At 46.5% G+C, this 26,609-nt stretch overlaps 4 protein-coding genes across 6 annotated transcripts; 1 reads left to right on the top strand and 3 right to left on the bottom strand.

The window, feature by feature from the left end:
* Positions 1-3,885: 3,885 nt before the first annotated feature.
* TEX12 (testis expressed 12) lies at positions 3,886-7,180 on the bottom strand. Of its 2 annotated transcripts, XM_032709551.1 has the most exons (6): positions 6,602-7,180; positions 5,790-5,997; positions 5,633-5,695; positions 4,983-5,094; positions 4,829-4,880; positions 3,886-4,658 (listed from the first exon to the last, which is right to left on the bottom strand). In XM_032709551.1, the coding sequence occupies exons 2-6, from the start codon at positions 5,907-5,909 to the stop codon at positions 4,514-4,516; spliced, it is 492 nt and encodes a 163-aa protein (XP_032565442.1). In that variant the 5' UTR covers positions 5,910-5,997; positions 6,602-7,180; the 3' UTR covers positions 3,886-4,513. The 2 variants fall into 2 exon arrangements, with proteins under 2 accessions (XP_032565442.1, XP_032565441.1); XM_032709550.1 differs by lacking the exon at positions 6,602-7,180 and having other exon boundaries at positions 5,790-6,087.
* Positions 7,181-9,141: 1,961 nt separating this feature from the next.
* On the top strand, positions 9,142-13,710 carry IL18 (interleukin 18). Its single transcript, XM_032709549.1, has 6 exons — positions 9,142-9,668; positions 11,142-11,215; positions 11,812-11,820; positions 12,340-12,477; positions 13,046-13,191; positions 13,320-13,710. The coding sequence occupies exons 1-6, from the start codon at positions 9,427-9,429 to the stop codon at positions 13,551-13,553; spliced, it is 843 nt and encodes a 280-aa protein (XP_032565440.1). The 5' UTR covers positions 9,142-9,426; the 3' UTR covers positions 13,554-13,710.
* A 1,392-nt stretch (positions 13,711-15,102) lies between these two features.
* Positions 15,103-20,058, bottom strand: SDHD (succinate dehydrogenase complex subunit D). The gene is made up of 4 exons (XM_032709552.1): positions 20,004-20,058; positions 19,785-19,883; positions 17,129-17,273; positions 15,103-15,833 (listed from the first exon to the last, which is right to left on the bottom strand). Exons 1-4 carry the CDS (start codon positions 20,041-20,043, stop codon positions 15,668-15,670), a joined length of 450 nt encoding a protein of 149 aa, XP_032565443.1. The 5' UTR covers positions 20,044-20,058; the 3' UTR covers positions 15,103-15,667.
* An 886-nt stretch (positions 20,059-20,944) lies between these two features.
* NKAPD1 (NKAP domain containing 1) lies at positions 20,945-25,419 on the bottom strand. Of its 2 annotated transcripts, none has more exons than XM_032709712.1 (5): positions 25,284-25,419; positions 23,609-23,709; positions 23,250-23,405; positions 22,695-22,748; positions 20,945-22,320 (listed from the first exon to the last, which is right to left on the bottom strand). In XM_032709712.1, the coding sequence occupies exons 1-5, from the start codon at positions 25,350-25,352 to the stop codon at positions 21,798-21,800; spliced, it is 903 nt and encodes a 300-aa protein (XP_032565603.1). In that variant the 5' UTR covers positions 25,353-25,419; the 3' UTR covers positions 20,945-21,797. The 2 variants fall into 2 exon arrangements, with proteins under 2 accessions (XP_032565603.1, XP_032565604.1); XM_032709713.1 differs by having other exon boundaries at positions 23,250-23,402; positions 25,284-25,402.
* Positions 25,420-26,609: the final 1,190 nt, after the last annotated feature.

Genomic DNA, 26,609 nt, shown 5'->3' on the forward strand with positions numbered 1-26,609 from the left:
AGGCGGTTCTCTCGAGGTCTCCTGTCGCCTCGTCTTCTTGTTCGCACATTAAAAAAAAAACAAACCGTCTTGTTTTGCTGCGAGACCTGAGTAAGCACTTTGCAGCTCGGTGAATCTCGAGGCTTTAGGAACGTTGGCTGCCACGCCAGATTAGCCCGTCGAATCCGACAGGGAAGGACCAGGCTGTGCCCTGCTGTTCCGAGCTAAGCCGGACCTAGGACAGAGCCTTCCTCCGGGATGCGGAGAGGAAGCTGCCAGCGCTCTGCAAACGCGCCGAGATGAAACCTTTGTTTCGTGGTATTAAGCAGCTCTTTAAAGCTGCCCTGTGCCCCGAGAGGGAGCGGGGCAGCACACACAACTCTCCAAGGACCCCACTGCACAGACAGATTAATACTCATCCTAAATCTTCTGCCGCAAATTAAGCTCATTTCTTCCCGTCCTTTCTGCAAGATCCAGGGAACACCTGGCAGCACCAGGTGCTTTTTGTACCCCATCTCTGACCGCGCCCTCCCCTGGGCTGTGCTTTCCTAAACAAACCCAGCTGCCCTAAACAGACCCAACTGCTTCAGCCTTTCCTCACCCATCACTTTTCCTTCACTTTTCATTACTTTTGGTTCCCACTTTCTTTTAAGTAAGACCAAACTACCACAGAGAGGAGAACAACTATGTTTCCTTGTCTTACTTGCCGTGCTGGTACCAAACACATTTCAGCTGGTATTTCACCACCCAACACCACCAAACAAACTCTAGCTGTTGTTCTGGTTTGTAAGAAACATGTATGACACCCCTTGTCCGTTTTAAATTTGACTTAGGTTTCAGCTCGACCCTCTGTCTTATTGAGATGACAATGAATTTTCAATGACTTCTCCTAGTTTGCTGCTGTTTGAAAAATTAACTGTATTCTCTAATGACCTTCTTCTAAACCATTCAGGATAATGTGGAATAAGCAAGGCTGGAGGTAGATCTCTATAGGATAAGCTGACCTATCAGAAAAAAAAAAAAAAAAAGAGTATTCATTGATTTTTTAAGTAGCCCCTACTTCCTGATTGCTCTTATTTTATATAATATCATACAGGATGGTGCCAATTGCTTTACACCAAGCTATGCCCATCTGTTATTTTTCCACAGCAAGTCAGCTGTCTGATCAAGGATTTTTTTTTTATTTTTTTTTTTTAATTTGTTGTTTCCCAAGTCATAGTTAAGAAGCCTCCTTCAGACCCTCCCCAGACTGGGAGTTGCACTGACTGTTTTTTCTGGCTGTTCCCCACCCCGATGATGCCAACCCCCCTCCCACTCTGCTCTCTTCCAGTGCCACCCATCGGGGTTTCCGAGCCAATTCAGAGAGGAAGCACAAAGACCCTGTGATTAGCAAAGCTGCATTCTGATTAGTGCCACACAGAATGGCACGAGCCCCAAACACATCTATGACCTGCTCTTTTTCTATCCTGACCCCCCCATTCCTACCTCTGTGCTAAAAGGCAGTTTCATTTTCAGTAAACAGTCACAGCCAGCCTTTTCTCAGGGAAGAATTCTCGTCACTGACTATCTGAACTCTCTCTGCATTACCTGGTATTCCCCATTTTCAGCTTTTAAATAGAAGAGCAATGAGAAGAACCAAGTTTTTTTAATCACTTACATTTTCCAGCCTGTGGTGGAGGTATTCACGGCAAGCTCAGAGCTGCAAAAGACTCAGTGCCAAAATCCCCCTGACTTCAGGAGGGTTGGAACTTTGTCTAGGCTGTTTCCAGGTTTGGAAAAAAAAAAAAAAATCCATTTATACTGGGTTACTGATCTGTAATCTTAGACGTTCGTGTTAATTTACAGGCACTGGAGCTTAAACGAGGAGGGGAGAAGCTTAAAGAAAACGTAGTTACCAGCTGAGCTTCGCTGATCAGATTTTGCAGCTTTAAAGCCAATTAATTTTCTGTCCAAACCTCCCTCAGTAAAACGGGAAAGCGGATAGTGGTGGGATGGGTGCCAGTGGGGCTTCACGTGGAGCTCCCTCCTCGGGGACAGGGTGGATGAGCTTCCAGTGGCACAGCAGAAAAGAGAGGGACAACTCGCTTTGTTTCTCCCAATAAACACCAAAATATGGGAGAGGAGGCAGAAGCGTCATTAGTGGGGTGGGTGAATTGCAGACAAGTAGGAAAAGAGTAAAAAAGCTATTTTCTAATGGCTTAGAAGCAAAACTGTGTGTAATGGGTACTCCCAGATATTCAGATATTGAGTGGAACACTGAAGGGCAGCCAACAGAAAAACACTCTCTATTTTTGGCCAGCACAATAATTACGGAAAGCTACCTTTAATCAGGAAGGGATTAATGTATGATTGATTAATTGCCATTGCTGACATGTTAATTAACTTCAGAAGAGGAGAGGCTGGTTTATTTTCAATGGATGTTTTAAGTTTTCTACACTTGCCATTTCAAGCCAAAACGTTCTAAAACTCCCTATTTAATTCATTTAACTCAGTTTACTTATACATATATCCTCACATATATTCATGCAGTAAAATCAGAGGTTTTGTTGCTGTTGGCAGTTTAAAAACTCTTAATAAGCACAACCACACTGTTCATATGCTCACCTAGGTTACTGTGGCCACACTTCCTGAATTTACTTTCAATACCTCTTCAAATTCCCCTTATTACTTCTTATATTCCATGCTATTAAATTATAACATTAAATGACAAACCAATTGTTTAAGAAATCACTGTAGAAAAACAAGAGTCTTGGATTTAACTGCACTTCCATGCCAGACTAAGCAGTTCTTAATTGTCCTAAGAAGTGGAGCTTTACTAATTTTTATTGGCTTTTATGAAGTTTTTTTTAAATAGAGCAAATTGCTGCAACAGTAACACTTTGATCCCCTGAGGGAGGAAACTCACAGAACTATTGAATCACGTAATCTAAGTTCTGTTTCTTAGTAATACTTGGACATATTTGCCACAGAAACTAAATCCAGATAATCTAAAAAGGCTGCATTAATTTTCCCAAGCACAAGCAGAGAAAAATGCAAGTAACAGGCAGATATTTGTCAGCAGTGAAACTCGTGTAATTTTTCTTTAAAGGCTTGGATAAGTAACTGTGGGTAAATTAAATTCAGACACTTGAGAGATGTCAATTTAAAACTCTGGGGTTTGTCATCACTGTAGATGAGCGTAGATTTTAGAAGCCCTTAGGACAATAAATTATAAAGTTTCACTTCCTAAATCTTCTTCTCCTTTTCCTCCCACATTTTTCTGTTTAAGCAGCACTACCAAGAGTGACTACGAGGTGAGATTACTAGGAAAAAAGACAAAAAAAAAAAAATAGGAGACTGGTAAATCTGATGCAGAGCATTGGCAAGACTTTTGAAGGTCTTTACATGCTAAAGATGCAGATAAGGCACCTTACAGGATTTTTCAAAATTCCTAAGCGTGTAAGATGCTTACACCATGATTAGGCACTTGGAAAATCCTGCTAAGGACATATCTTGTATCTTTAGGTATCTAAATCTCACCCTCCATGTCCAGTTCCTCTCATGATTTGTTCTAAATCGTGTCACTTTGGACACGTGGCACGTTTGCTTGTGAATTTTAGTTAATAAAAGGGGGGGAAGGAGGATGGATTAAGTCTGAAATGATTTTAAGAGAAAAATTAATACACAGTCCTGGTGGGGTAACGATGTAAATATATCTTATTCTAGCCCCAGGACTTTCTGGCACTTTTCTTTATTAATTTGTACATGATCCTTTATACATTCTGTGTTTCCTCTTTTTTAAACAGAGTTTAGTGACAAGAGAGAAAAAGGGCTCGAAAAAAACTCCATGAGCATCCTTAAATAAAGTCAATATACAGCACACAATACTCATGTATCCAAAATAAAAGAGCATTTTAGACCATGTTATTATTGTCCAGTTATTTATTGACATCACAGCAAAGTTTGGATTGGGTGCTTTAATGTTTATATCAAAATGGCCATGAAAAGCTGTACAAGTATTAAATGCATTTTCAAATTAAGACTTTATACATTTCCCAAAGTATTTTTCTTAATAGAACTCTCCTATTTCTAAGCTGATCTCTTCAACCTATTTGTATCCTGAGACAAAATTGAAATAACATTGCAAGTACGTTCTACAAAGACTTTAGCACCAAAACATTTTCCAAAGTAGAAAGAAAAAACCCCCAAAACTAAAACAAACCCAGAAAATGATTAGAATTAAATAATCTGAGGTCCTTTTCCACTTACAAAATTCTATGTTTCATAGGAACATTTCTGTACCATGTTCAATGGGTTAACAAGTAAAGTCCTTATGTTTTAGTGTTTGAAAACCTTGGAGTCACAGGATTGAAAACAGATATTAAGAACTGGTTTTACTAACTATGTGTAAGTCACTGCTTAAGTTGTTGAAGGTTTCTGGAGTGCTGTAAATATTTACCTAAGAACCAGACATAATAACACTCATCACAGTTTGTTTGAATACACAAAATAGACTGAGTTTGGCTCTGCACTTCTGCAGTTGAATGGACTCCATTTATCCTGCAAGGGTGTTTGCCATGACAGTGAATCTCTGTTTCAGACTCTCCCTTTTCTGCTTTAAGTCCTCGTCTATGTCCCTCGCTTCCTTTAAGATTCCTTCCAGTTCTTGGACACAAGAAGCCTCCATCGCTGCTGTCTCACTTAAGTGAAAAAATCTGTTGTTAAAATCAACAGTAATGCCATTAACCTTTCTCACTACTTAAAGCTGCTTTTATGCTTTTCTTAAAAACATCTTGTCCATTAATACTCAGTTCCATCTTGTCTAGAGAATTTAGAAAGAAGCTGTACAAATAGTACACAGTTAACTTGCCTTATAATGTTAGCATATTTTGATAACAAGGTCATAATTTCTTTGCTCATATCTGCGAAAAGAAAAAAAAAGGCAATTTTTTTTTAATATCTGAGAGGACCTCAACATAAATTAGGTAATTACATACTTACTTTCAGTATATTTAATACGTCACCATTTAAAACCTTTTCCAGTGGTTCAGTGTCATAAAGGGACTGTGAGTCCTCAGAAAGAGCCAGATCTGTTTTGTCAAGGAAGGACAGCTGAGGATTTTCTGGTGCTTCATTCTAATAACAGAGCACATTAAAAAAATACAGCTTCTAGGACTTAAAATGAGCTTTAGCACGAGTTTAACTGAGGGAGAGAAGAGGTTTAAAAGATCCTGAGAGAACTGTATTTAGAGAAATGCAAGCGGTGTTGGCTTCGGGCACAGCATCTCGGGCAGTGGGTGGGAAGTACCAGCTTGAGAATCTCTGTAAATATACACATATTTTTTATACATACACTGATATATATACTGTATGTATATGTGTGTGTGTATATGTATATCTATGTATTTATATATATATTTCTCAGTAAAAGCCAGCGTATTTCAGCAGCTCACCCTCAAAACGTTCCACGTAACTGCGTCTCAGCGCACACCCAATTTGTTGGGCTTCAAACACTAGGGGAAGCTGCGGTTTCCTCATACAAGAAATTCATACCTGGTTCCCCGAACCTCCATGAAGTTACGTGGAGCTCTGTGCCCTCCCTCTGTGCCAGGAATCCAGAGCAGGACACGGAATGAGGGTCCACGTCCTCCCTCCCTCCCTCAGCACCGCTCACCTCCATCCTTTGACGTTTACTCCCACTCTCATCAGATTTTTGCGCGCTGCTCGCCATCGCTGCCTGACAAAGAGCAGGGGGTGTTTGCTAAGCCGTCACCTCGTGCGGCTGGGGGGGAGATATTTGTGCAAAATCGTGTAAAGCCTGCAGCGCTCACCTCTGCGAAGGAGCTCTCCTCCCCGCCGAGGGGCAGCGCCTCAGGGCGCCCTGAGGGGCTGGAGGCGGCGGGGGCGGGTCCGGGGGTGTCCCGGCACAGCCTGGGCTGCCTGGAATCCATAGCCAAGGGGATTTATCCCTTTCCCGGTCCCCTCAGGGACAACGGGGACGCTCAGACCGGCGCCTTCCCCTCAGGCTCTGGGCGGGCCCTGGGCGGGGAATGGCCGTGAGGGGCCGTCCGTGAGGGCACGGGGGGCGAGGGACAGGGGACTGGGACAAGGACGGGGGACAAGGGATGGAGACGGGGGATGGGGACAGGGGACAAGGGATGAGGACAGAGGATGGGGACAAGGACAGAGGATGGGGACAAGGGATGGAGAGAGGGGATGGGGACAGGGGACAAGAGATAGGGGACAAGGGATGGGGACAGGGGATGGGGACAAGGACAGAGGATGGGGACAAGGACAGAGGATGGGGACAAGGGATGGAGATGGGATGGGGACAGGGGACAAGGGATGGGGACAGGGGATGGGGACAAGGACAGAGGATGGGGACAAGGGATGGAGACAGGGGATGGGGACAAGGACAAGGACAGGGGACAGGGAATGGGGACAGGGGATGGGGACAAGGACAGGGGACAGGGGATGGGGACAGGGACAAGGACAGGGGACTGGGAATGGGGACAGGGACAAGGACAGGGGACTGGGAATGGGGACAGGGGATGCCCCGCTCCCCTCAGGGCTGGCAGCACCCCCAGAGGAGCGGCTCCTGCCTCAGCCGTCCCCATCCCTGCCGAGTTAAAGATTATTCTACCTGAAGTCACTCAAACATCGAGCTGTCCCCCCAGATAACGTGTTTCGTTCTCCCCTAACCCGGTCCCAATCCCTGCAGCACCGGACGGATCACTCGCCGCTGGCTCCGCCTCAAAACTCAAGCCATAGATCCGTAAAACCTGAGATATCAGTCACTAAAATGAGCAACACCGCCCAAAATGCACAACTGCTGAGACCAGCTCTTTTCTTCTTCAAAGGGTTTCTCTACAGTGAAAGAAATTATTAAGGGATTTGAAGTCATGGTGGCGTGAAGTAAATTTTGCCTCTGGGTTGTTTTGCTGTCTTTCTGTGGTTTGGGTTTTTTTTTTTAATATCTCTAATTTCTTTTTTAAGAAGAGAAAGGATCTTAATCTCACATATGTTATCTGGTTAGGCTCTGAAATTAAGATCTCACTACAAGAAATTAAACTGCTGAAAGAACGAGAACTAAATACTTCCCCAAAGTAGAAACAATATTCAATATGCTGACACAGCCCAATTCACTTATTCTCAAACATTTTATAGATATTTATGTTATTAGCGATACTATCTAAAGATTATGAAATAGATATGATAGATTGGGCTTGGAATTTGGCCTTAAGGTGTTTATTTAACTGGGTTATCATTAGTAGGTTAAGATATTTTTATTAACAGACCATGTGAACTAGAAGAAATAAAACATCTGAATTTTCTTTACCGCTTTCAGTACGTTATGGATGTGATAGTCTATGGAGAAACCTCAGTCTAAATACAAAATAAATTAAAAAATTATCTAAGGTGTGAGAGTTAACTCTTACTGGAGTTCCACATCCTTCAAGATTGGAGAAAAATTATTGAAGTGATTACTCTAAAAATAGTTCTAGTTCCCTTATTACTGGAGATATTAAATGCCAGGAGAAAAGAAAGCTTAAATCTTATCACAGAAGCCATTGTTTGAATTAGAGTCTGGTCCTTAATAAATGCAAATATTTACAGAGGAAGAGAAGGGAACGCCTTTTATTCAGTGTGCTAAATGACCTTATTGATTTTTAGGCTCTCAAAGACTGACAAAAAAGACCAAATCCTCCTTCCTGATGGTTTTGTGTTTAATATCAATAGACTAAATTTTCAAAAAATATTAAAAGTCAATTGGAGTGAATAAAAGAGACGTGAATATTATTTTGAAGCAGAAAAAAATTATTCAGAGGAAGAAACTTAAAAGGGCTGAACTGTTTATTTTAGTTGAAAGAGACCAAGAGGCATTTTGATCCTACTTGCAGAAAGGAACCATTTGTTACGAAATGTCTATCGGGGAAAAGTACAGAAATGGGTGACCAGAAACAGAAGTCAGTTAAATTTAGAAAGATATATATTTTATTTTTTTTTTTCCCTGTTAGAACCAACCATTCAAACAACACACCAAGGGGTATAGTGGAATTACAGCTGCTGTATATAGAAATCAGCTAATTGAGGTGTTTAAATTAAATTTGGATCTCTCTGGGATACAGATTTAGGTAAACACAACTGTAACAAAATGGGATGACACAACTTTGATGTCCTGCTGGAATTCAGTGAGTGTCTGTAAATAGGGATATATATTTATTATTTGAAACAGTAGTTACCGAAAATGTATTTTTCTTTGTTTGTCTCTGGCAAACAGGAGGTTTTACTCCGTTGCAGAATTCCTCTGCTTTTTAAAATCCTTTGGAATTAATGTCATCAGTTTCTCGGAACAAGTTTAAAGAAAGCGTGTCAGTTCTGCAGCTGGTTTTTATTCCAGCATGTCATGCTGGAGGGTAAACCCATCCAAACCCACAGCTATTAGTAAAACAGCATTTTAATCTTTATGGTTATCATTTCAGATGAGATTAGAAGCGTGCCTTTGACCTCAAAATTACCTGCCTATTTTTATCAGATGGATATTAAAGCATTCCTACCTTTATTTTTCCCTCTCCAATAGCAGTAACAGGCAGGTGGGAAGGTGAGGAAGTGTCTTGGGGTCTTAGCTACGTAAGTAGCTTCAAGGGAGGAATTTAGGCGCCTCTTCTGGGATAATCTCTCGTTTCCCTCCATCACTTGCTGCCTTTGGGGGTTTTGTGTGTTCTTTTTCATCCCTACAAGTTCAGCCTCTCCCATTTGCCCATCGAGCTGCACAGCTGAACCCTCCTGCCTGGCTAATAATCACCATTACAAACAGAAAAAATCGAGGCACGGGGATTTCCGCCAGCGCCACCAAATTCTACAAACTTTAAAACCCCAAAAAGCATCGGTTAATTGCTCACTCCCAAAGCTGTGTTTGCTGGTTTTTTAGGGCCTTAATTATCCCATCAGCACAGGGAGCTTGGCACTGCAGTTACAGCAGCGTTTGTTGCTGCAGGGCCCCCAGGGGCAGCACGTAAGGGGGACAAGGAGGGGTTATCCCTAAACAGGCGCCCGGACTCCTGCCCTGGAGCTGTTCTGTTGGAAGGGATGCGGTGCCGATGTTATCCAGAGCCAGCACACCCAACGTTCCCAATCCCAAACCGGTTTCCCGCCCGGGCGTTTCCGGGCAGGGTGCGGGGAAGGGGAAGCCCGGGGATGGGGAAGCGGGATGGGGACGGGCGGTACCTGTTTCCCAAAGCTCACGGAGCGGCTGGTGCGGGGCCAGGCAGGGCTGACTGACATCACGGGAGCGCATCCAGCCTTCCCCACCGCTACATTTGCATATGTGCCGCGGCTCCGGCGAGGGGAAATGCCGCAAAACGCAGACGTCGGCAGATATCCTGGGAACGCGCCCAGAGCTCCTCTGCCGCGGAGCCGCTTTAAGATCTTCCCCTCCCGGCCCCGCGGCTCGGGCATCCCCCGCGGATGGTCTCGGGAGAGCCCCGGTCCCGACCCCGATCCCGGCTGCGGGAGCGGATCCCGGCGCTCCCCGCCCGTCTGTCCGGCTCCCATCATTCGCCTGCAGCTCGCCGAGGAGACAGCGAGGATCACCGCGGCTCGCTCCCATCATTCGCCTGCAGCTCGCCGAGGAGACAGCAGGAACCACCGCAGGCTCTGCTGCACGCACTTCGAGCTTCTCCCGCCCCGCAATCCCGCTTTTCCACAGGGTGAGTCATTCCACGCCCCTCGAACAGTCAGCTAAAAACTTTCGGCTTCTGCCGCGCCTTTTCAAGCCTGCCTCTTTGTACTGCGTCACGGTTGGACCTGATGATGCTGGAGGTCTTTCCAACCTTAATGATTCTGCGATTCTATGATTCAGTGATCAAGAAGCCCAGTCACTTTATGTGCTTTACCCCATTAAACCAAGGGCCTCAAATCAGTAGTCCTGCCCACCCCTTCCCCTCCGCTCCAGAATAACAGAGCAGTCCTTGGCTTGTTGGTTAATTCGCTGTGGATGAGGCTTGCAGGGTTTGGTGTTGGGGTGTCTCGTTTGCATGTTTGCAAACAAAAGATGCAGCGAACCTGGGTGTTTCTTCTGCACAAACTATAGACCATTAGGGTTTTTTTATAAGAAGGAGGATAAGAAAAAAATCACTCTCAAATACATACTTAAAAGCGCTTTACTGAAGGGACAAGGAAATTCCCCAGTCCCTGTGGCTGATGGGTGTGTGCAAGTTGATATTGCTCAGCTTCTTTGTATAGAAAATCTTTCTGGAGTGATGAAAAAAGCTTTGGAAGGACGCCGGATATTCTGATTGCACAATGAAACGCCAGTGCAAGAGCCGGGTCTTCCTGCTGTTCTCCTGGTTTTAAAATGCATTTATTCAGTGCAAGGGATATGAATAAAGCTAAACCCGATGCTGAGGAATGCGTCTGGTGCAGGGAGGTTTGCAAGCAGCAGGTTGGGGTGCAGGTTGAAGTGGAGGTTGAGCTCTGGGTGGGAGCCCAGGACAAGAGGCTGTGAATTGCCACACCTTTGGCTGACAAAGGGCTTGAAGAAGGCGAGAACAGCCAGGGATGGTCCCAGCAGTGAACGTCTCTGGCCTCGGGAATGTGACTGCCAGGGAATCTCCTGAATGGTCAGACTGAGTCACTTCGTTAACACCAATTATTCTTCCAGAATCCCTGGTTGTATGGTGGCATTAGAGGCAGAGTGCAGCCCTGGATCAGTTCTAATTACCCCTGAAGTGTTTAAGAAGGGCTGGAACCTCTCAGGTGCAGAAGTTGACTGGTCTTCAATGATTAGTTCAGAGTTTGTTGGATTTTATTTGGGGTTTTTTTTTTGTAATAAAATGATTGTTGTTATTCCTAAGGGAAATATATCCTTTCTTCTTCCCTCTTCTCTGTGTCACTCTTGAAAGAGAATAGCTGTGAAATCAGGATCAGAATTCAAGTTGAGATAAAACACCATAAGCAAATCAATGTTACTGCAAAATAAATTCCATCCAAACTTCCCGAAGAACCTCCACAATTCCAGCTCCAGGTGCCAAAGACACAGGCCTTTGTAGAGGCAGTCAGAGGGGGAATTAAGTTTTGGGTATTTTGGCAGTTTGGTCTTTCATAGGGGAAGTCTGTGTGGATTTAGGTTTATAAAGAAGCATGGTGCTTAACTCTGAACCCTCTCCCTGCACCTCTGGCAGGGTGAAGATGAGTGCTGACGAGATCCTGGTGTGTGCAGTAAAACTTGGAAAAAACCTCTGCCTCTATTTTATTGGTAATTATTATCTGGGAAGCATTGAATAACCTTTCCTGCTTGAATACTGATTTAATGCAAGTAATTTGTTGGTCTGATTTCAGCTAATTTCCCATAAGCTTCAGTTTTAAGTGTTGTAAAGGACACTCAGAAAGTTGGAATACTGTGGGGTGGGCTTGGAGTAAGGGAATAATTCCAATCTTATAAAGTTAGTTTAGAAAAGTTTCTTCTTTATAAGCAATTAGATTCTTGTCCTTTTGCTCACTCAGAATGAAGGTTCTGATTAAAACAAAAAATTCTCATGCAATTATTCCTCAGTTACAGGCTTAAACAGACCTTAAATAACCCTAAACCGTTTTGCATCCCTCTGGTTTGGTGGTAACTGCAGTTCCCAAATGACTGATGTTTTCATCATCGCCATGAATTTGGCTCACAAATAAAAACACTCTCTGTAGTGACACCAGCTCAGCCTGGGGACTGCAGCTGGGAACACGTAGGTGGCTGCCTGGCTCTCAGCCTTGCCTGGGTGGAAAGTGGTTTCTTTTGTGGGGGCAGAGATTAATCTTCTTTTTCCTTTCCTTTTTTTTTCCTTTTCTCGTCGCTCACTGGGGACCAAGACGACGATGGTAAGCTGAGAGCTCATCATTTGTAACTTCACCACCAGTTTTACATGAACTGACTTGCTGGTGTTTTACTAACCCACAGATGCTCTGTGTGTGCCTTAGAGGACAAGTTTCAAACTTGGCTACTGCAAGAAAAAGAGAGCTACAGCTGCCCTGCTCCTTCTTGGAGCTCGTGTTGCTTGAATTCCTCCTCGGGTACAGGGCAGTGCCCTCCCTGACAGCACCTTTTCTCATGCCATTCTAATTGCTGGGCAAGAGACAGAACTGTTGCATCTGAATTCTCACCAACAGGCACAGCAGCTTCTCTTGCTCAGATAGAGATGTTGCTGTATTCTGGGAAATCCTGGGTTGCCACAAGCCAGAGGTGGAAAGAATGACACAACCTTCTTTTGTTTGAGGTTGTGATTCTAAGAGCTCATCACATGTAATGTCCTTAACAACAAGAACAAGCTCACAGGGGGCTGTCAGGGCTGAGGGGACTACAGCTGAAATGTTAAGAAATCTTCCTTGTTATCTCCACAGAGCTGGAATGTGATGCCCTTTGCAAGGAAAAGGCCCTGCACAGAGTCCTTCGGAACGTGAACAGCCAGTTGCTGGTGGTTCGCCCAGATCTCAACCTGGCAGCCTTTGAGGATGTGACAGACCAGGAGATGCAATCTGGTACCTGTGCCCCCTGCACTGCTCCTTTACTCTGCAGGGGGGTTTGTTCTTTCCATCACTGACTCTAAAAGATGAGGCTGAGAGTAAGGACTTCAGCTTCGTTTGTAAGAATGAAGATGAGCCAAGAGAGCTGAAATTTTGTGTCTTGTGCACTGGGGAAGGATGAGGTTCCTGGATTAGGCAGAGCCTGCAGTGTGTCACAAGCAGAAAAAGGACTGTTAAGAGTTTTGGTTAGCTCTGATCACAGAATTATTATTTTTTATGTTGGATTACAGAAAGTAATTTAAAATTTAAACAATGCATTAGCACTAAAAGTTCTTACTCTCCTGTAACAGTAGTAGTTAACAACATACTTACAGTTTTGGCTTTGATTTTTTGGGGTGTTTCAGCAATTTATTCAGACCTGTATTTGTTGCACATATTTATTATGAGTCCCAAGTCCTGGCTCTTGTGTCAGGAAGATTATCCAGGGAAGGCAGCCAGCAGTTGCCAGTGGAATGTAAGACATAACGAGGTTCCTGCAGCTCTCTCCTGAGCAGACTATTAATAATAAACCATTTTTACTCAGGCCAAGGGATGCACTTCACCATCCACTGCTACAAAACCACCACCCCTGCAGCAGGGATGCCTGTTGCCTTCAGTGTGCAGATAGAAGACAAAAGTTATTACATGTGCTGTGAGAAGGAACGTGGGGAAATGATCGTTCGGTTCAAGGTGAGCCTGTGCCTCCCACGCCTGCTCTGCCTGTCAGGGGCAAACTGAACAACCCAGACCTGGCAGAGCTGCAACAGGACTGCTCAGCTCTTGTGCTGGCACTAACACCTTCCCTTTTTCTTCCTCAGGAAGGAGAAGTTCCCAAAGACATTCCTGGTGAAAGCAACATCATTTTTTTCAAAAAGACGTTTACATCGAGTTGCTCCAGAGCATTTAAGTTCGAATACTCACTGGAAGAAGGAATGTTCTTGGCCTTTAAGGAAGAAGGCTACTTAAGAAAATTAATCCTAAAGAAATTGTCAGGAAAAGATGGAGTGGATGAAACCATGAAGATAAGTTTATCTGAGTTAGGTCAAAATTAAAGTCACAACCTATGATGACAGACTTCAACAGTTTTAAAATATATTTTGGCTTTTTATAAAAGAAACTTCAGTCTTTCTTTATCCAAAACAAGCCAGTTTTCTGTTTTAACTACCCTAAGTCAGTACTTGTAAAAGAAATAAACATTTCAAATAATAAATGCAAGTTTTTGACAAAAAAAGAAGCAGAAGAGTGTTTTCTACTCAGGTAGAAGAAAATTACACAATGAGGAAACAACAATGTGAATGTCTGTGTGTACATGTAGAATTTGATCCCTAAAAATCTTTAATGCCTGTTGAGCTAATTGAATGAGGAACCTCAGAGATGCAGGGGACCTGTTTGGGGAGGGAAGGAAAACACTTAAAATAACAGATTTCATAGCAGCACCTGGTCAATAACACTTGGAGAGTGCTTTTGTTTTGCATCAGAATTATTTCCTGAGTGTCTTCATCCATCTCAGCTACACAGGGACATTCTTCTCCAGGTACCACAATAATTAAGAGCAAAAGTTAACAGTAGTTCCAGGGGTTTGATTGAGTTTCCAGAGGCCTGGGGAACACAGGGGATTCAGGGAGAAAGGTGTGTTCGTTCCCTTTTCACTCTGCTCCCAGAGCTGCCACCCCTGACATGGGAGATCTGGACTATAACACTCCCACAGCTCTTAGATAAATAATTTCTCATACAATTATCTTAAACCACCACCCCCCCGTGCAGATACACCCTGGGTTTGGGCTCAGACTGGGAAATATCAAACACTTTCTAAGATATAAACTCCGACTGTTCCCTGGGACTTTCCCGTGACTCAGATCTGTACCTTCCTCAGTTGTGACAAAATAATGATTGTTATCTTGGTGTTTAAACCAGACCACAGCAGGCAAAGCACCCAGCTCATCCTCACCACAAGACTGAAAAAACTTGGCCAGTTACCTGCTTTTGCCTATGATTGCACGGATAAGCAACTAACTAAATAAATAAAATTAACAGTCCAGATTAAAAAAAAACCAAAAAGTCTTGTAGAATTCAAACAGAACTTGGGCATTATTGTGTAATCAGCCTGGTGGCAGCACAGAATTCTCTTCCTCTTACCGTTAATGTACCACAAATGCAGCAGCAGAATGTGGAAATAGCTGCTCACTGCCTGCTACAGTGAAGGTCCGAAAAGATAAAGCTCAGAATCTCAGTTCCCCCCTAAAATGCTCTAAGCCCTGGAGACACAGAGAAGAATGTTGCATCACCCTCAGAGCGAGCTATGACAGGAAAGCTGTGTTTGTTGCCTTTTCAGTCACCCAGGACAATACAGAACCAGTGCATTAGAAAACAAACCCCCAGAAATGCTACAGATAAACACTCACATTCCAGGGAAACCCTGAGGTCAGATGCTCCTAAAATCAACAGGCAAAAGTATTTTTCTTCTAGGCCAATTGTTCTATTTTCTAAGGGACATTAATTACTCCTGTATTAAGTCTAAGTCACTTCTAAGAATTAAAGGTTTTGTTTTATAACAGCCAAATGAAGCAAGGCAGAGGAACAGTATGAATTAGTAACAAATGGTTCAGAAGCACACACAAGAGTTCTGTAAATTCTTTATTGCATGGATTAAGAAAAAAGTATTTATTCCCTTTTCTACACCAACTCTCAGGGTCCAAAGAGTTACAGGGTCTGCCTTGCATACAGGCCAGTTGTTGTGATGTCAGAAGAAGCAGTTCAATTTTCCACAAGTTTTACAAAGCAGGAAACCAAACAACAGTTAAAAAACCACCCACTAGAGCTCTCATTACAAGGACAGTTGCAAGTCTGTCACCGGTGTAATTAATTCATCCCAATTTACAGCGCAGCTTAAACCACCTCACTGGTGTAATTAATTCATCCCAATTTACAGCACAGCTTAAAGCACCTGGCTCTGATGGACATTATCCAGCTTAAATCTACTGTTTCTTCTCCAACATCTTCGCTGCTGTTGGGTGTTTAATTCTAGAGGGCTCTGAGCTCCCTGCAGGACGTTCCCACTACGGACCCTTGGCTTTGCACTCGTTTCGCGTTAAATGGTGGTAAAAATACGATGAAGCAGAGGCAGCAGAGAACAACAATCGTGTGTGTCAGGGGCTCTGGTGGCACCTCAGAGGCTCCAGAGCATGGCCACAGCCTTGCAGATCCCCACGTCGTGGTAGTTAAAGTAGCAGAGGCCGGCGAAGGTGGCGGCCGACAGCACGTACAGCCCCGTGTTGGCCACTTTAATGGCTGTGTCTCCGTGGACATAATCAGTGATTACCTGGCCAAGACCCCTACAGGACAAGAGAAAAAAGCTGGGATAAGGCAAGACCATCTGCTGAAATCCACCAAATCCACCCAGTTTATGCCAGCATTCCAAGATGCCTCAAACATTTATTTTTTTTTTTGCCCGCTCACACCGACGGGAAGACGAGGAGTCTATTTAAAAACCAAAATTGCACATGTTCTGTTAGAAAACATACACATTGGCTCCAGGTTTTGTTAATGGTACTGAGGAAACAAGGTGCTGAGCACAGCTCCTCAGACAACAGAATCCTTAGAATCTGCTTCCAAGAGAGAGCAGCTTATCTGACTCCCAAGGACTGAAGAAGAGGAAAACAAAGGAAACATCCTTCAGGCTTGAACAGCAAGGTGTGGATCTGGGACCAGCCCTTGCCACAAAGGCACAGAAGGCTCCTGGATGTGTATTGGGATTAGAAGAGTGGCAACCAATAAAATTACCATACTTTGGGGTTTTTTTCTATATCTGTTAGACTGAAAATGACCTCTTGTCTGGATTTAAACCATCCAGCAAGAGAAGACACAGGATGCTGTTAAGCTCTGGGGAGAAGCTCTCAGTCAGAGTCAGGAAAGTGCAAGAATCCCTGGCGCAAATTTTGAGGGGAAAAACTGAGATTTAAGAAAACCTGGCACCACGAAGTACCACAAAAATCTGCTTTATCCTTGTGGCAGGGAACTCCAAACCAGTCTCACCTCAAGAAGGTGAAGGCTGCCAGTCTGGCCAACCGTGTAGCTGGATCCACTCCTTGTCCCAACTGATTGAGGACCACAGCAGAACAAAAGGAGCAAGCATCCATTCCCCAGGAATCAAGGAAATAACAATCCAGGTCTCCACTGCTCTAGTGGAGTCTTTGCTGTGAGCTCTTTACAGAACCTCATCCCCACTGAGATTACAAAGCCAGCCCACAGCACAGAGCTTTAAAGGAAGAACTTGGTTTATATAGGTGTGCCCTCCGTTTGTACAACACTGACTCTTCTACAAGATAAAACCACCCAAGATCCTACACATCCAGTGGCAAGGAAGTGCTCCTGAGGTCAGAGACTGTGTAGAACACTGGAGGATTTTTATGGATTCCTCAGTAGTAATATATATCCTGTCTTCTGAGAGAACTGTGTGACAACCACTCCCGTGAAAGATCACGACAACTCGGAGACCAAGGACGTTGCTTCTTTCCAGGTGTTTTGCCCTACATCAGGAAATAAGCCAGCAGAGTTGCTGCCATGGACAGATTTCAGCCAGAAGGCTTGGAGCCACCCTGACTTTAATCCTGAGGGACTCTGTGCTTACCAGTGGCCGTGGAGGGTGAGGGCAGCAGCCAGGGAATAGTCCACGGCGGGTCCTGGGCACAGGTAGGCTGCAGGGAGGAGCCCCAGCAGGAACACACTGACAGCTCTCTCCCCTGTCCAGTGCAAGGATGCAGCCTTGGAACTGCCTGCAAGGAGAAAGAGTTCTCAGGGCAAAGCCCCTCTTCCAAGTGCTGGGACCTGAGAGGCAGAGACCTCACCCTGAGCAGCACCACACGTGTCTGCTGTGAGCTGGTTCCTGAGCCTTCCCCCAGGCAAAATGAGATGCCTTGGAATTCCTGCTGTAGAACACAGATCTGTTTTCAATGTCACTGGAAAGGAGTGTCTTTAAAGGCAAAGCATCTTTGGTGATTTTCCTGCCATTTACTTCTCCCACTTTCTGAGAAATGCCTTTGGGACCCAGACAGACACACCTACGAGTTCCAGTGAGTGGCACATCATGGTGACTCTGTGCAGTTCTGCCCAGGAAGCAACATTGCTATTTTTAGCTGTAAAGAACAAGATTAAACTCAGGGACCACCACCTATGACCTGAAGGATTTCAGTCCTCCACTGATACTCAGCTGGGCACAATCTGAACCACGTTAACAGGTGACTCTAGAAACAGAAATATCAGTTAGGGAGCTCTGTAACCAACTTTTTGGAATCATGCAAACACAGTTAAGGAGGAAAAAAGCCAAAAAAACCACCTAGAAGGTTGTGGAGCAACCCAAAACCTTAACACCATAAGCAATACTTGGATGTCAGTATCAGCCTGGGCTAAAAACATCAAGAAATGACTCTACAAAATTACCTTTATAATAAAATACTCCAAAGTGCTTACCTAACACACAGATAACATCCATCCACCTAAACCAAAATACAAATGTTTTTCTTTATTTTTGTGAGGAGAAAGTGACAAGATAAGGAAAGCAAAGGACCTGAAGCAAAACACGAGAGGGATTTGTGGACTAAGTCGTCTGTGGAATTATAAATAATAATAAAAAATAAAGCTGTCCCTGTAGAACTCCATGGCCCAGAGCCCTTCACACACAGGCAGGAAGTCTGTGGTTAATATGAAACCCAGAATAGTAAAGGAATGAAATGGCTTAGCCATGTTTAAGCCAATTTCTTTTTTAATCTTTCAGTTAATGAAGCATTTCTCCACGTTTTCCACTTGAAGGTGCACTGAAATGGCTGCAAACACCCCTGACCTGCAGTCACAACACTGCTAGTGAATCATAATAAGTTTAACCTTCTGATTCCTAAAAACATTTCAACTTTTTTTCCCACACCTTTGTTAATGAGCAGAGATTTACTATTTAGCAACAAGTCGATATCTCCTATTTAAGGACTCCCAGCACTCCCACACTGGACACTGACATCCCAAATACCAGTTTCAAATCCCAGCAGTGTGACATCACACAGACCTTGTTTTAAATCAGAGCAAATCAAAATGCTGTTAAGTGCAAATAGTGCTGCTGAAGTTGATGGTAACACATTACAGACAACCAGAGCCACCACAATAGCACAATTATTCATGACAAATAACATCTCTGCACGGTTACTTTGCTGTCTAACAACACCCAGCACTTCACACCTTTCCCCCTAACTCAGTGGGCCCACAGGATTATTTTCTCCTGCAAGTCCTTGCTGGTAACACCTGTAACCCTGCATCACCCAGGAAGAGACCAAGAAAAACCACTGTACCATCTGTAAATCCCTTCTGCCCTTAGTTACTCACAGCTGCCACTTAAAATCCTTTACCTGGCCAAAAAAATTAATGGAATCACAGACTGGTTTGGGCTGGAAGGGACCTTAAGCTCATCCCGTTCTTGTGCCCTTGGCACCACTGTGCCACAACCACATCCATCACCTCTGTCCTTTATCCCTGCATCTCTCCTGGTCCCTTGGCAGACCCACACCAAGACCTGGTTCCTTATAACCCTTTTTAATAGAATCGTAGAATGCTGAGGATGGAATGGACCTTAAAGGTCATTTAGTCCTGAACACCCTTGCCCTGGGCAGGGACACCTTCCACTGGACCAGGATGCTCAGAGCTCCATCCAGCCTGGCCTTGAGCACTTCCAGGGACAGGGCAGGTACCACCTGAACAAGGGGGTTCCCCTGACCCCGGGAAAACCCCACACCCCCACACCCACAAACACACTGTGGTGGGTTACCCTTGGCTGCACAAGTGCCAATGGAGCCACTCCCAGCCGGACAGAGGAGAGAGAATAAGGTGGAAAACAATCCATAGGTCGAGACAAGGCCCTTCACTACAGTAAAACCAAAAGTGGATGCACAAGCAAAGAGGAAAAAGAAAAATAGCAGGTTTATTCTCTACTTCCCATCAGCGAGCAATGTCCGGACGCTTCCCGGGAAGGGCTTCGGCCGCTTCCCAGAAAGGGCTTCAGCAGGTGCGGCTCCGGGAGGCAAACACTGTAAATAACGACTGTCCCCCCCCTTCCTCCTTCCCTTGCCTTTTACACCTGATGGTTTGGAACATCCCCGTGGCCAGAGCGAGCCAGCGGGTCCCGCGGGGTCCCGGCCGCGGATCACCACCCTCCCCAGCCCAGCGCTGCCAGGGGGCTCTGGGGAACGAAACCGCATCTCAGCCCGCCCCGACCCCCCCCCAGACACGCAGAGCCAGGCACGTACCGTGTCCCTGCGGGGCCGGGCCGTGGCTGTGGCTGTCCCGGGCCGGGGCGCTGCGATGGGCGGCGGCGAGCACGGCGGGGCGGCGGAGCAGGGCCAGAGCTGCGGGGACAACGGGGGCGGGCGAGGCGGTCACCGGGGGGGTCCCGCACCCTCTGTGGTGTCCCGAACACCCCCGAGGGGCTCCGGGAGCGCCGCTCGCCCGCCCCGCAGGTCACTCACCCGTGGCGGCCCCGCGGGGCCGCAGCAGCGCCAGCGCCATGTCCGCTCCAAGGGCACCGCGCCCGGACACGGAAACGGCGGCGCCGCTTCCGCTTCCGCCGGGGGAAACGGGGAATGCCGGGAATGCCGGGAATACCGGGAATACCGGGAATACCGGGAAAAGGGGGAGTGCGGAGGGAACAGGAGGTATAACGGCGACACGGAGGGAACCGACCCAGTCCGGGGCCACCCGTCCCGTCACGGCCCCAAGCGCTGGTCCCGACCCGCCCGGTCACACCGGGGAGCGGCTTTATTGCGAATATAACAGCACGAGGGAGTGGGTTCGCGCTGCCGCAGGTGGGAGGTGGGGAGGGGATTCCTCCTCTGGGAGGTTTGCGCTGGCACAGGGTTGTGCTCAGCGAGGCGGTGGCTGTGCCATCCCTGGGAAGGGTTCGAAGCCAGGTGGGAGCGACCTGGTCTGTTGAAGGTGTCCCTGGTCAATAGGAGGTGTCCCTGCCCATGGCAGGGGGGTAGAATTAAATGGTCTTTAAGGTCCCTTCCAACCCAAACCAGTCTGTGATTCTGTGTGATTAATCCTGTCTTACTTGGCACACCACCAGAGCCAGGTGCTCCTCACCGATGAAACACCTCTGCACAAGGGAAGCTGTGCAAAATAAACACCTCTGTACAAGGGAAGCTGTGCAAAATAAACACCTCTGTGAACATCTGTGTGTGCCAGAGCAGCTGCACTGTTACTGCAGGACTGAGCAGAGTTTGTGCAGTTTGTGCTTGTTCAGGCTGTGCCCACAACGATCACACCACACAGTGCATATCCCCGCTGGCTCCTTCCCTTATTTCATCTCCTCCAGATCTGGTCAGGCACAAACAAAGGGAGAGCACAAGCACCACCCCGATTTCCCAGCTCTGTCCCCGGGCTTTACTCCAAAACAGTGACAAAAGCATCAGACACGTCTGGGTTTATCCATTTTATTAAAAGGCTTGGCTGTTCACTGCAGGGAGAAAGGCCCGGTACCAGTTTCTCCAGTAACACACTGGGCAGACCAGAGACAGAGCACAACACCCACCAAGGCCTCTCTGCCAGCACAAATGGTTTCAGCATCCCCAGAGAGAGTGAAGGAAGGTAGACACGATGGGCAGCCCACAGCAGGGTTGGGAGAGGAGTCTAAACCGAGCAAATGCACTGGTGTCTTTTCTTCATCTTTATGGAATTAGTCACTGCACCTTCAGCTGGAATTAGAGTATTCCCTCAGCTCCCTGCTGTGTCCAGCTAACCCTGTGCATGCCCCCACAGGTGTGCTTTTGGTGGAGGATGGGAAGACAAAGCTAATGTGGGGTTAAATCCAGTGGCATTTCCTCTGGTGTCAGACTTGTCTGTCCTCGCTCCTGCTGCCAGTCCTGGCCATTATTTAGGTAACCCAGAAAAGCAACCTGTTAAAACTTAATTTAAAAAAAAAAAAAAACAAAAATGGTGCAAACGTGCCTGCCTCTCCCCTGCAGAGAGCATGTAATGTTTTCGGGCATCAGAGGTCAACCTGGCCACAGAGAAAGAATCTGAAGCTGGCAGGACAAGCCTACTTGTCAGACAGGTAACTGCTCTCCTGGATTTCCGAATGCCAAGTCCCTGGAAAGCAAGGGAGCATCTCCTGCAGGCTGCCAAGGCTCAGCTCCTCCCCGTGGGCCGGCCAGATGTGCATAAACCACAGTGCTGGGACAAGTTGTACCATGGGGCAGTGCTGAACAATAAATACCTGGCCCTGTCCTCCCCCTCACAGTTTGAGCTGCAGCCCAGACCCGTCAGTCCTCATCTGAGCTGTCCTCAGACTTCTCATCACCCGCCACCTTCCAGTTCTTCCTCTTGCTCCTCTTCTCTGGCACTTCACTCTGCCTCTCCGACGCGGAGCTGGGACGTTTCTTCCTCTTCCTTGGGGGCCGTTTCTCTTTCCTCCCCTCAGACTCACTGTCCTCAGAGCTGCTGGTGCATGAGCTGCTTGCATGGGAAAAGTCACTGTCCTGCCCAGAAGAAGAGGTAGGTTCCTTGGCAGGCACTTTCCTGGTCTTTTTCTTGCGCTTGTGTTTTCCTTTCCGGGTGCTTGGAGTCTCCTCTGCCGAGCACTCGCTCTCCCGGGAGGAATCTGTGGAAGTTTTCCCCTGCTCCTTTTTCTTTTTCTTCCTCTTTTTGTGGGAGCGCTTTTTCTGCTTCTTCTTGTGGGATTTCTTTGTTTTTTTCCTCTTGTGGGACTCACGGGCAGTTTGCTTCCCCAGGTGGGATTTCTTCTTCCCATTGACAGCGTTTTGCTCATCTCCTTCTTGCTGGTCACTGCAAAAAGAACAGGAGGGTGTTCACTGTTGATGATCCTGCTGGGTGCAGGTTAAAAATAATTAAATTCTGTCTAAGATCTTATTTTTCAGTTAAGTCTCCACTCTCCAGGACACTGCAAGGATTTATTTACCTTCCAGATTCATAGGTTTTAGTAGCTCCAGCTAAACCTCAATGTCTAATTACTATAAAAGATTTGATCCCCTCCTAAGACTTGCACCACATTAATTGATTTTTTTTTTTCATGTAACAGTAAGGCTTTACATTCAAGGCTGATCTATATCCAAAATTTAAAACTCAGGGAATTGTAAAATTCCCTGCCTAACTTGACAGAAGGAGGATTCTGGATCCATCAGTAAAGCTGCTTGCCTTACCTGTCTGTATCAAATTCTTCAGGGTACAGCTCTTTATACCCACTGTGCCCCCACCTGTAAGAAAGCAGAACCATCTGTCAGAAACAGGCAACGTGTTTAAGGAAAAAAATACAATTCTGAAAAGGCAGAGCCATAGAAAGGACATGAGTTTAGACAGGGAGAAAGGAAATATGGCTGATTTGGTTGGTGCTAATTAAATGTACCTCAAGTTCTAAGTCCCTTTTCCATTTATAGTTAGAGAAAACTACAACTCAAATTTCTTTGGAACAACCCTGGAGAGCACTAGTTTGTGTTTCTTGAGATTCTTTTAAGCTCCTTGGGCAAAGTAATAAATATTAAGCTTAGGGCTGAGCTTTTGCTGCTTACTGTGGCTTAGAAACTCAAATTAGGTGTTGTGTGACACTGCAGAAATTTGTACAGGTCACTTATTCATTCTCAAGATGAACCTGAGCATTATTTTATAGGGGTACACATTGAACAGAAAAATGTATACAGGACTCCAAAAAGGTATTTTAATTACAGTTATAATCCCAGAACATGAATCTCCCCACAGACCTGTCTGGCATGTTGGCTTCACATTCATAGAGCTTTTTATTCCAGGATCGGGCCCTGAGGAGATCATCTTCCACCAGGTCCAGGAACTGGGGGTTCCTTGTTTTCCACTCAGCCCTGGGTCCCTCCTCATCGAAGCCATCGCTGCGCATCCGACTGCTGGGGGCGAGAGAACAGGGTCCTTCAGCCCAGCCCCGAGGGAGAAACCACCCCCAGAGCCCCCCAGAACCCAGCTAAGTCATTAATAACCTGGAAGATTACACAGCTAGATGAAGGCATAAATGGTCAGACTTAAGGACAGGCCTGAGCTCTTTCCAGGGACTTGTTAAGGAGAGAATACCTCTGTCTGTGGTGTGTCTCACCTGGAGGTGTCTGACAGCATTCTGCTTTGCCTTTTCCAGTAGGTCTCTTCTGTCTGCTTCTCCCACTCCCTTATTTTCCACATTTCTGTCTCTTCCTGAAGCTGAAAGTCACAGAAGGGAAACGAGTTTAACATCAGGGAAACTTTGCAGTCACGGAGCACGTGACATCAGCTCCAGCCTCAACACTCCTGCTGAGAAAATCCACAGCAACCTTTCCTACCACCCTCAAACGGATTATTTATACACATATTTAGCTGTACCAAAAGGACAACCTCTTGATGGTAGTTCCCTACCAAAGCACATAAGGAGAAGAGTAAAGAATGGTGGGTTTGAGTGATTTTACCATCTCAGCTGCCCTGTCACTCACTGCCATCCCAAACACATGGACTGTTGCAGACTCCAGCACATGAATATCATCTGGAAGGACCAAGCCAACAATACCCCAGCATGTAATACTGGGTGGTTTGGCACAAATTTATTAACTGTACATGAGTGACTTTATATGGAATAAACGAGTTGGACCTGCTAAATTACGACAGGGGTTAATTAAATACTTTGCTAAAGTTAATGGAGTTGCTTCATGTTGCACTAAAATCCTGCCTGTGCACACTAACACAAAGTTCAACTTCTTTGATGTGAATAAAAGTACATAGAGAGTACAACAAGGAAAAAAACCCAAACAACTAAAGATTTGATACTTTTTAAAAGGCAAACCGTAATTTTCACGGGAAGTCCTGAGAGAATGTGCTTTTCACTGGGCAAGTTTATAAACAGCATAAGTACATAAGTAAATAAACAAGACTATAAGTAAATATATACACATTCCCTCCCCGGGGTGAGAACTCAAGAAGAACAGGGTTAAACTGACACTCTGGGAAAACCAGAACGGGGTTAAACTGAACTCGAGACAAACAGGATTAAACCGAAAGTGAGACTAAGGAGCTGATGATGGGGGCCGATTCAACAAACTCCTTTTTATCTCTGGCAAACACTCCTGCTCTCCCCTCGCCGGGTCAGCACCGGGGGGCACCCCCGGGACCCGGCGATGTCCCCGGAGCCACCAGGATGATCCCGCCCCAGCGGGTGACACCCCCGGGAGCTCTCAGGACACCGGGGATGTCCCCGCATGCCACGGCGATCCCGCCCCAGCGGGTGACACCCCCGGGATGTCCCTGGACACCACGATCATCCCGCACCAGGGGGTAGCACCACTGGGATGTCCCCGCATCCCCAAGGATGTCCCCGCACCCCCAAGGATGTCCCTGCACCCCCAAGGATGTCCCTGCACCCCCAGGATGTCCCTGCACCCCCAAGGATGTCCCTGCACCCCCAAGGATGTCCCTGCACCCCCAGGATGTCCCTGCACCCCCGGCATGTCCCCCCATTCCCGGGATGTCCCCGCATCCCTGGCATGTCCCCCCATTCCCGGGATGTCCCCGCATCCCTGGCATGTCCCCCCATTCCCGGGGTGCCCCCGCACCTCCGACATATCCCCGCACTCCCAGTATATCCCCGCACCCCGGAATATCCCCACACCCTCAGCATGTCCCCACACCCCCAACACGTTCCCACACCCTGGGATGTCCCCGCACCACCGTGAGATCCCCGCACCCCCCCACCGCATGCCCGCCCCTCCGGGCCCCGCCGCCGCCGCCGTGCCCGGCCCTGCCGGCACCTTGTTGTGCGCTCCGGTGTGCCGGATGACGTTCCGCAGCAGCACCTTCCCCACGGGCACCCGGGACATGCTCGGGCCGCGCCGGGGCGGCCGCGATGGCGGGGCCGGGGCGGAAACCGGCGGGGCGGCCCCTTCCGGCGGCGTCTCCCGGGGCGACGGGCGCGGCCATGGCGGCCATGGCGGGCTGGGCCCAGCGCGCCGGGCACGGCCCTCGGCCGAGGGGTAACGGAGCCCTTCTTTTCTTGCGGGGGTGGAAAAAAACCCCAATTCAAAATACACACACCCCCCCCCCCGCAAGATCGTGATTCAAAGAAATCCAACTCTCAACAGCATCATACTCTTAAGCCAGTGTCTGAGGTCACCCCCATCCTGGGTCCTCGGGTCTTTCTTTTTGTGGAAAATAAAAAAAACAAACTCAAATCACAACAATTCACAGTCATTGAGGCTGGAAAAGACACACACACACACACACACACCCAAGATCCTGATTCAAAGAAATCAAAACTCTCAACAGCATCATACTCTTAAGCCAGTGTCTGAGGTCACCCCCATCCTAGGGTCCTCGGGTTCTTCTTTTTGTGGAAAATAAAAAAACAAACCCAAATCACAACAATTCACAGTCATTGAGGTTGGAAAAGAACCCCACCCCACCCCAAGATCATGATTCAAAGAAATCAAAACTCTCAACAGCATCACACTCTTAAGCCAGTGTCTGACGTCCTCCCCCTCCTGGGTCGTCATGTCCTTCCTTTGGGGAAAAAAAATCCCCAACCTCAAAAAATTCACAGTCACTGAGGAAAGACCTCAGTCATTGGAAGAGATCTCCCAAGATGATGATTTTAAAGAAATCAAACTCTCAACAGCATCACACTCTTAAGCCAGTGTCTGAGGTCCCCCCCATCCTGGGTCCTGGAGTCCTTCTTTTTGTGGAAAATAAAAAAAGAAATCCAAACTACAACAATTCATAGTCATTGAGGTTGGAAAAGACCCCCCCCAAGATCATGATTCAAAGAAATCAAAACTCTCAACAGCATCATACTCTTAAGCCAGTGTCCGAGGTCCCTCCCTCCTGGGTCCTGGGGTCCTTCTTTTGGGGAAAAAAACCCCCAAACCTCAAAAAAATCACACTCACTGAGGAAAGACCTGTCATTGGAAGAGACCTCCCAAGATCATGATTCAAAGAAATCAAACTCTCAACAGCGTGATACTGTTAAGATAGTGCCTGAAGATCCTCCTTCCTGGGTCCTGGGGTCTGTCTTTTCAGGGAAAAAAATACCCCCCAAACCTCAAAAAAATCACAGTCATGGAGGTTGGAATTTTCTTGGT

The sequence above is a fragment of the Chiroxiphia lanceolata genome, chromosome 23 (genome assembly GCF_009829145.1).
Source record: "Chiroxiphia lanceolata isolate bChiLan1 chromosome 23, bChiLan1.pri, whole genome shotgun sequence".
NCBI classification, from domain to species: domain Eukaryota; kingdom Metazoa; phylum Chordata; class Aves; order Passeriformes; family Pipridae; genus Chiroxiphia; species Chiroxiphia lanceolata.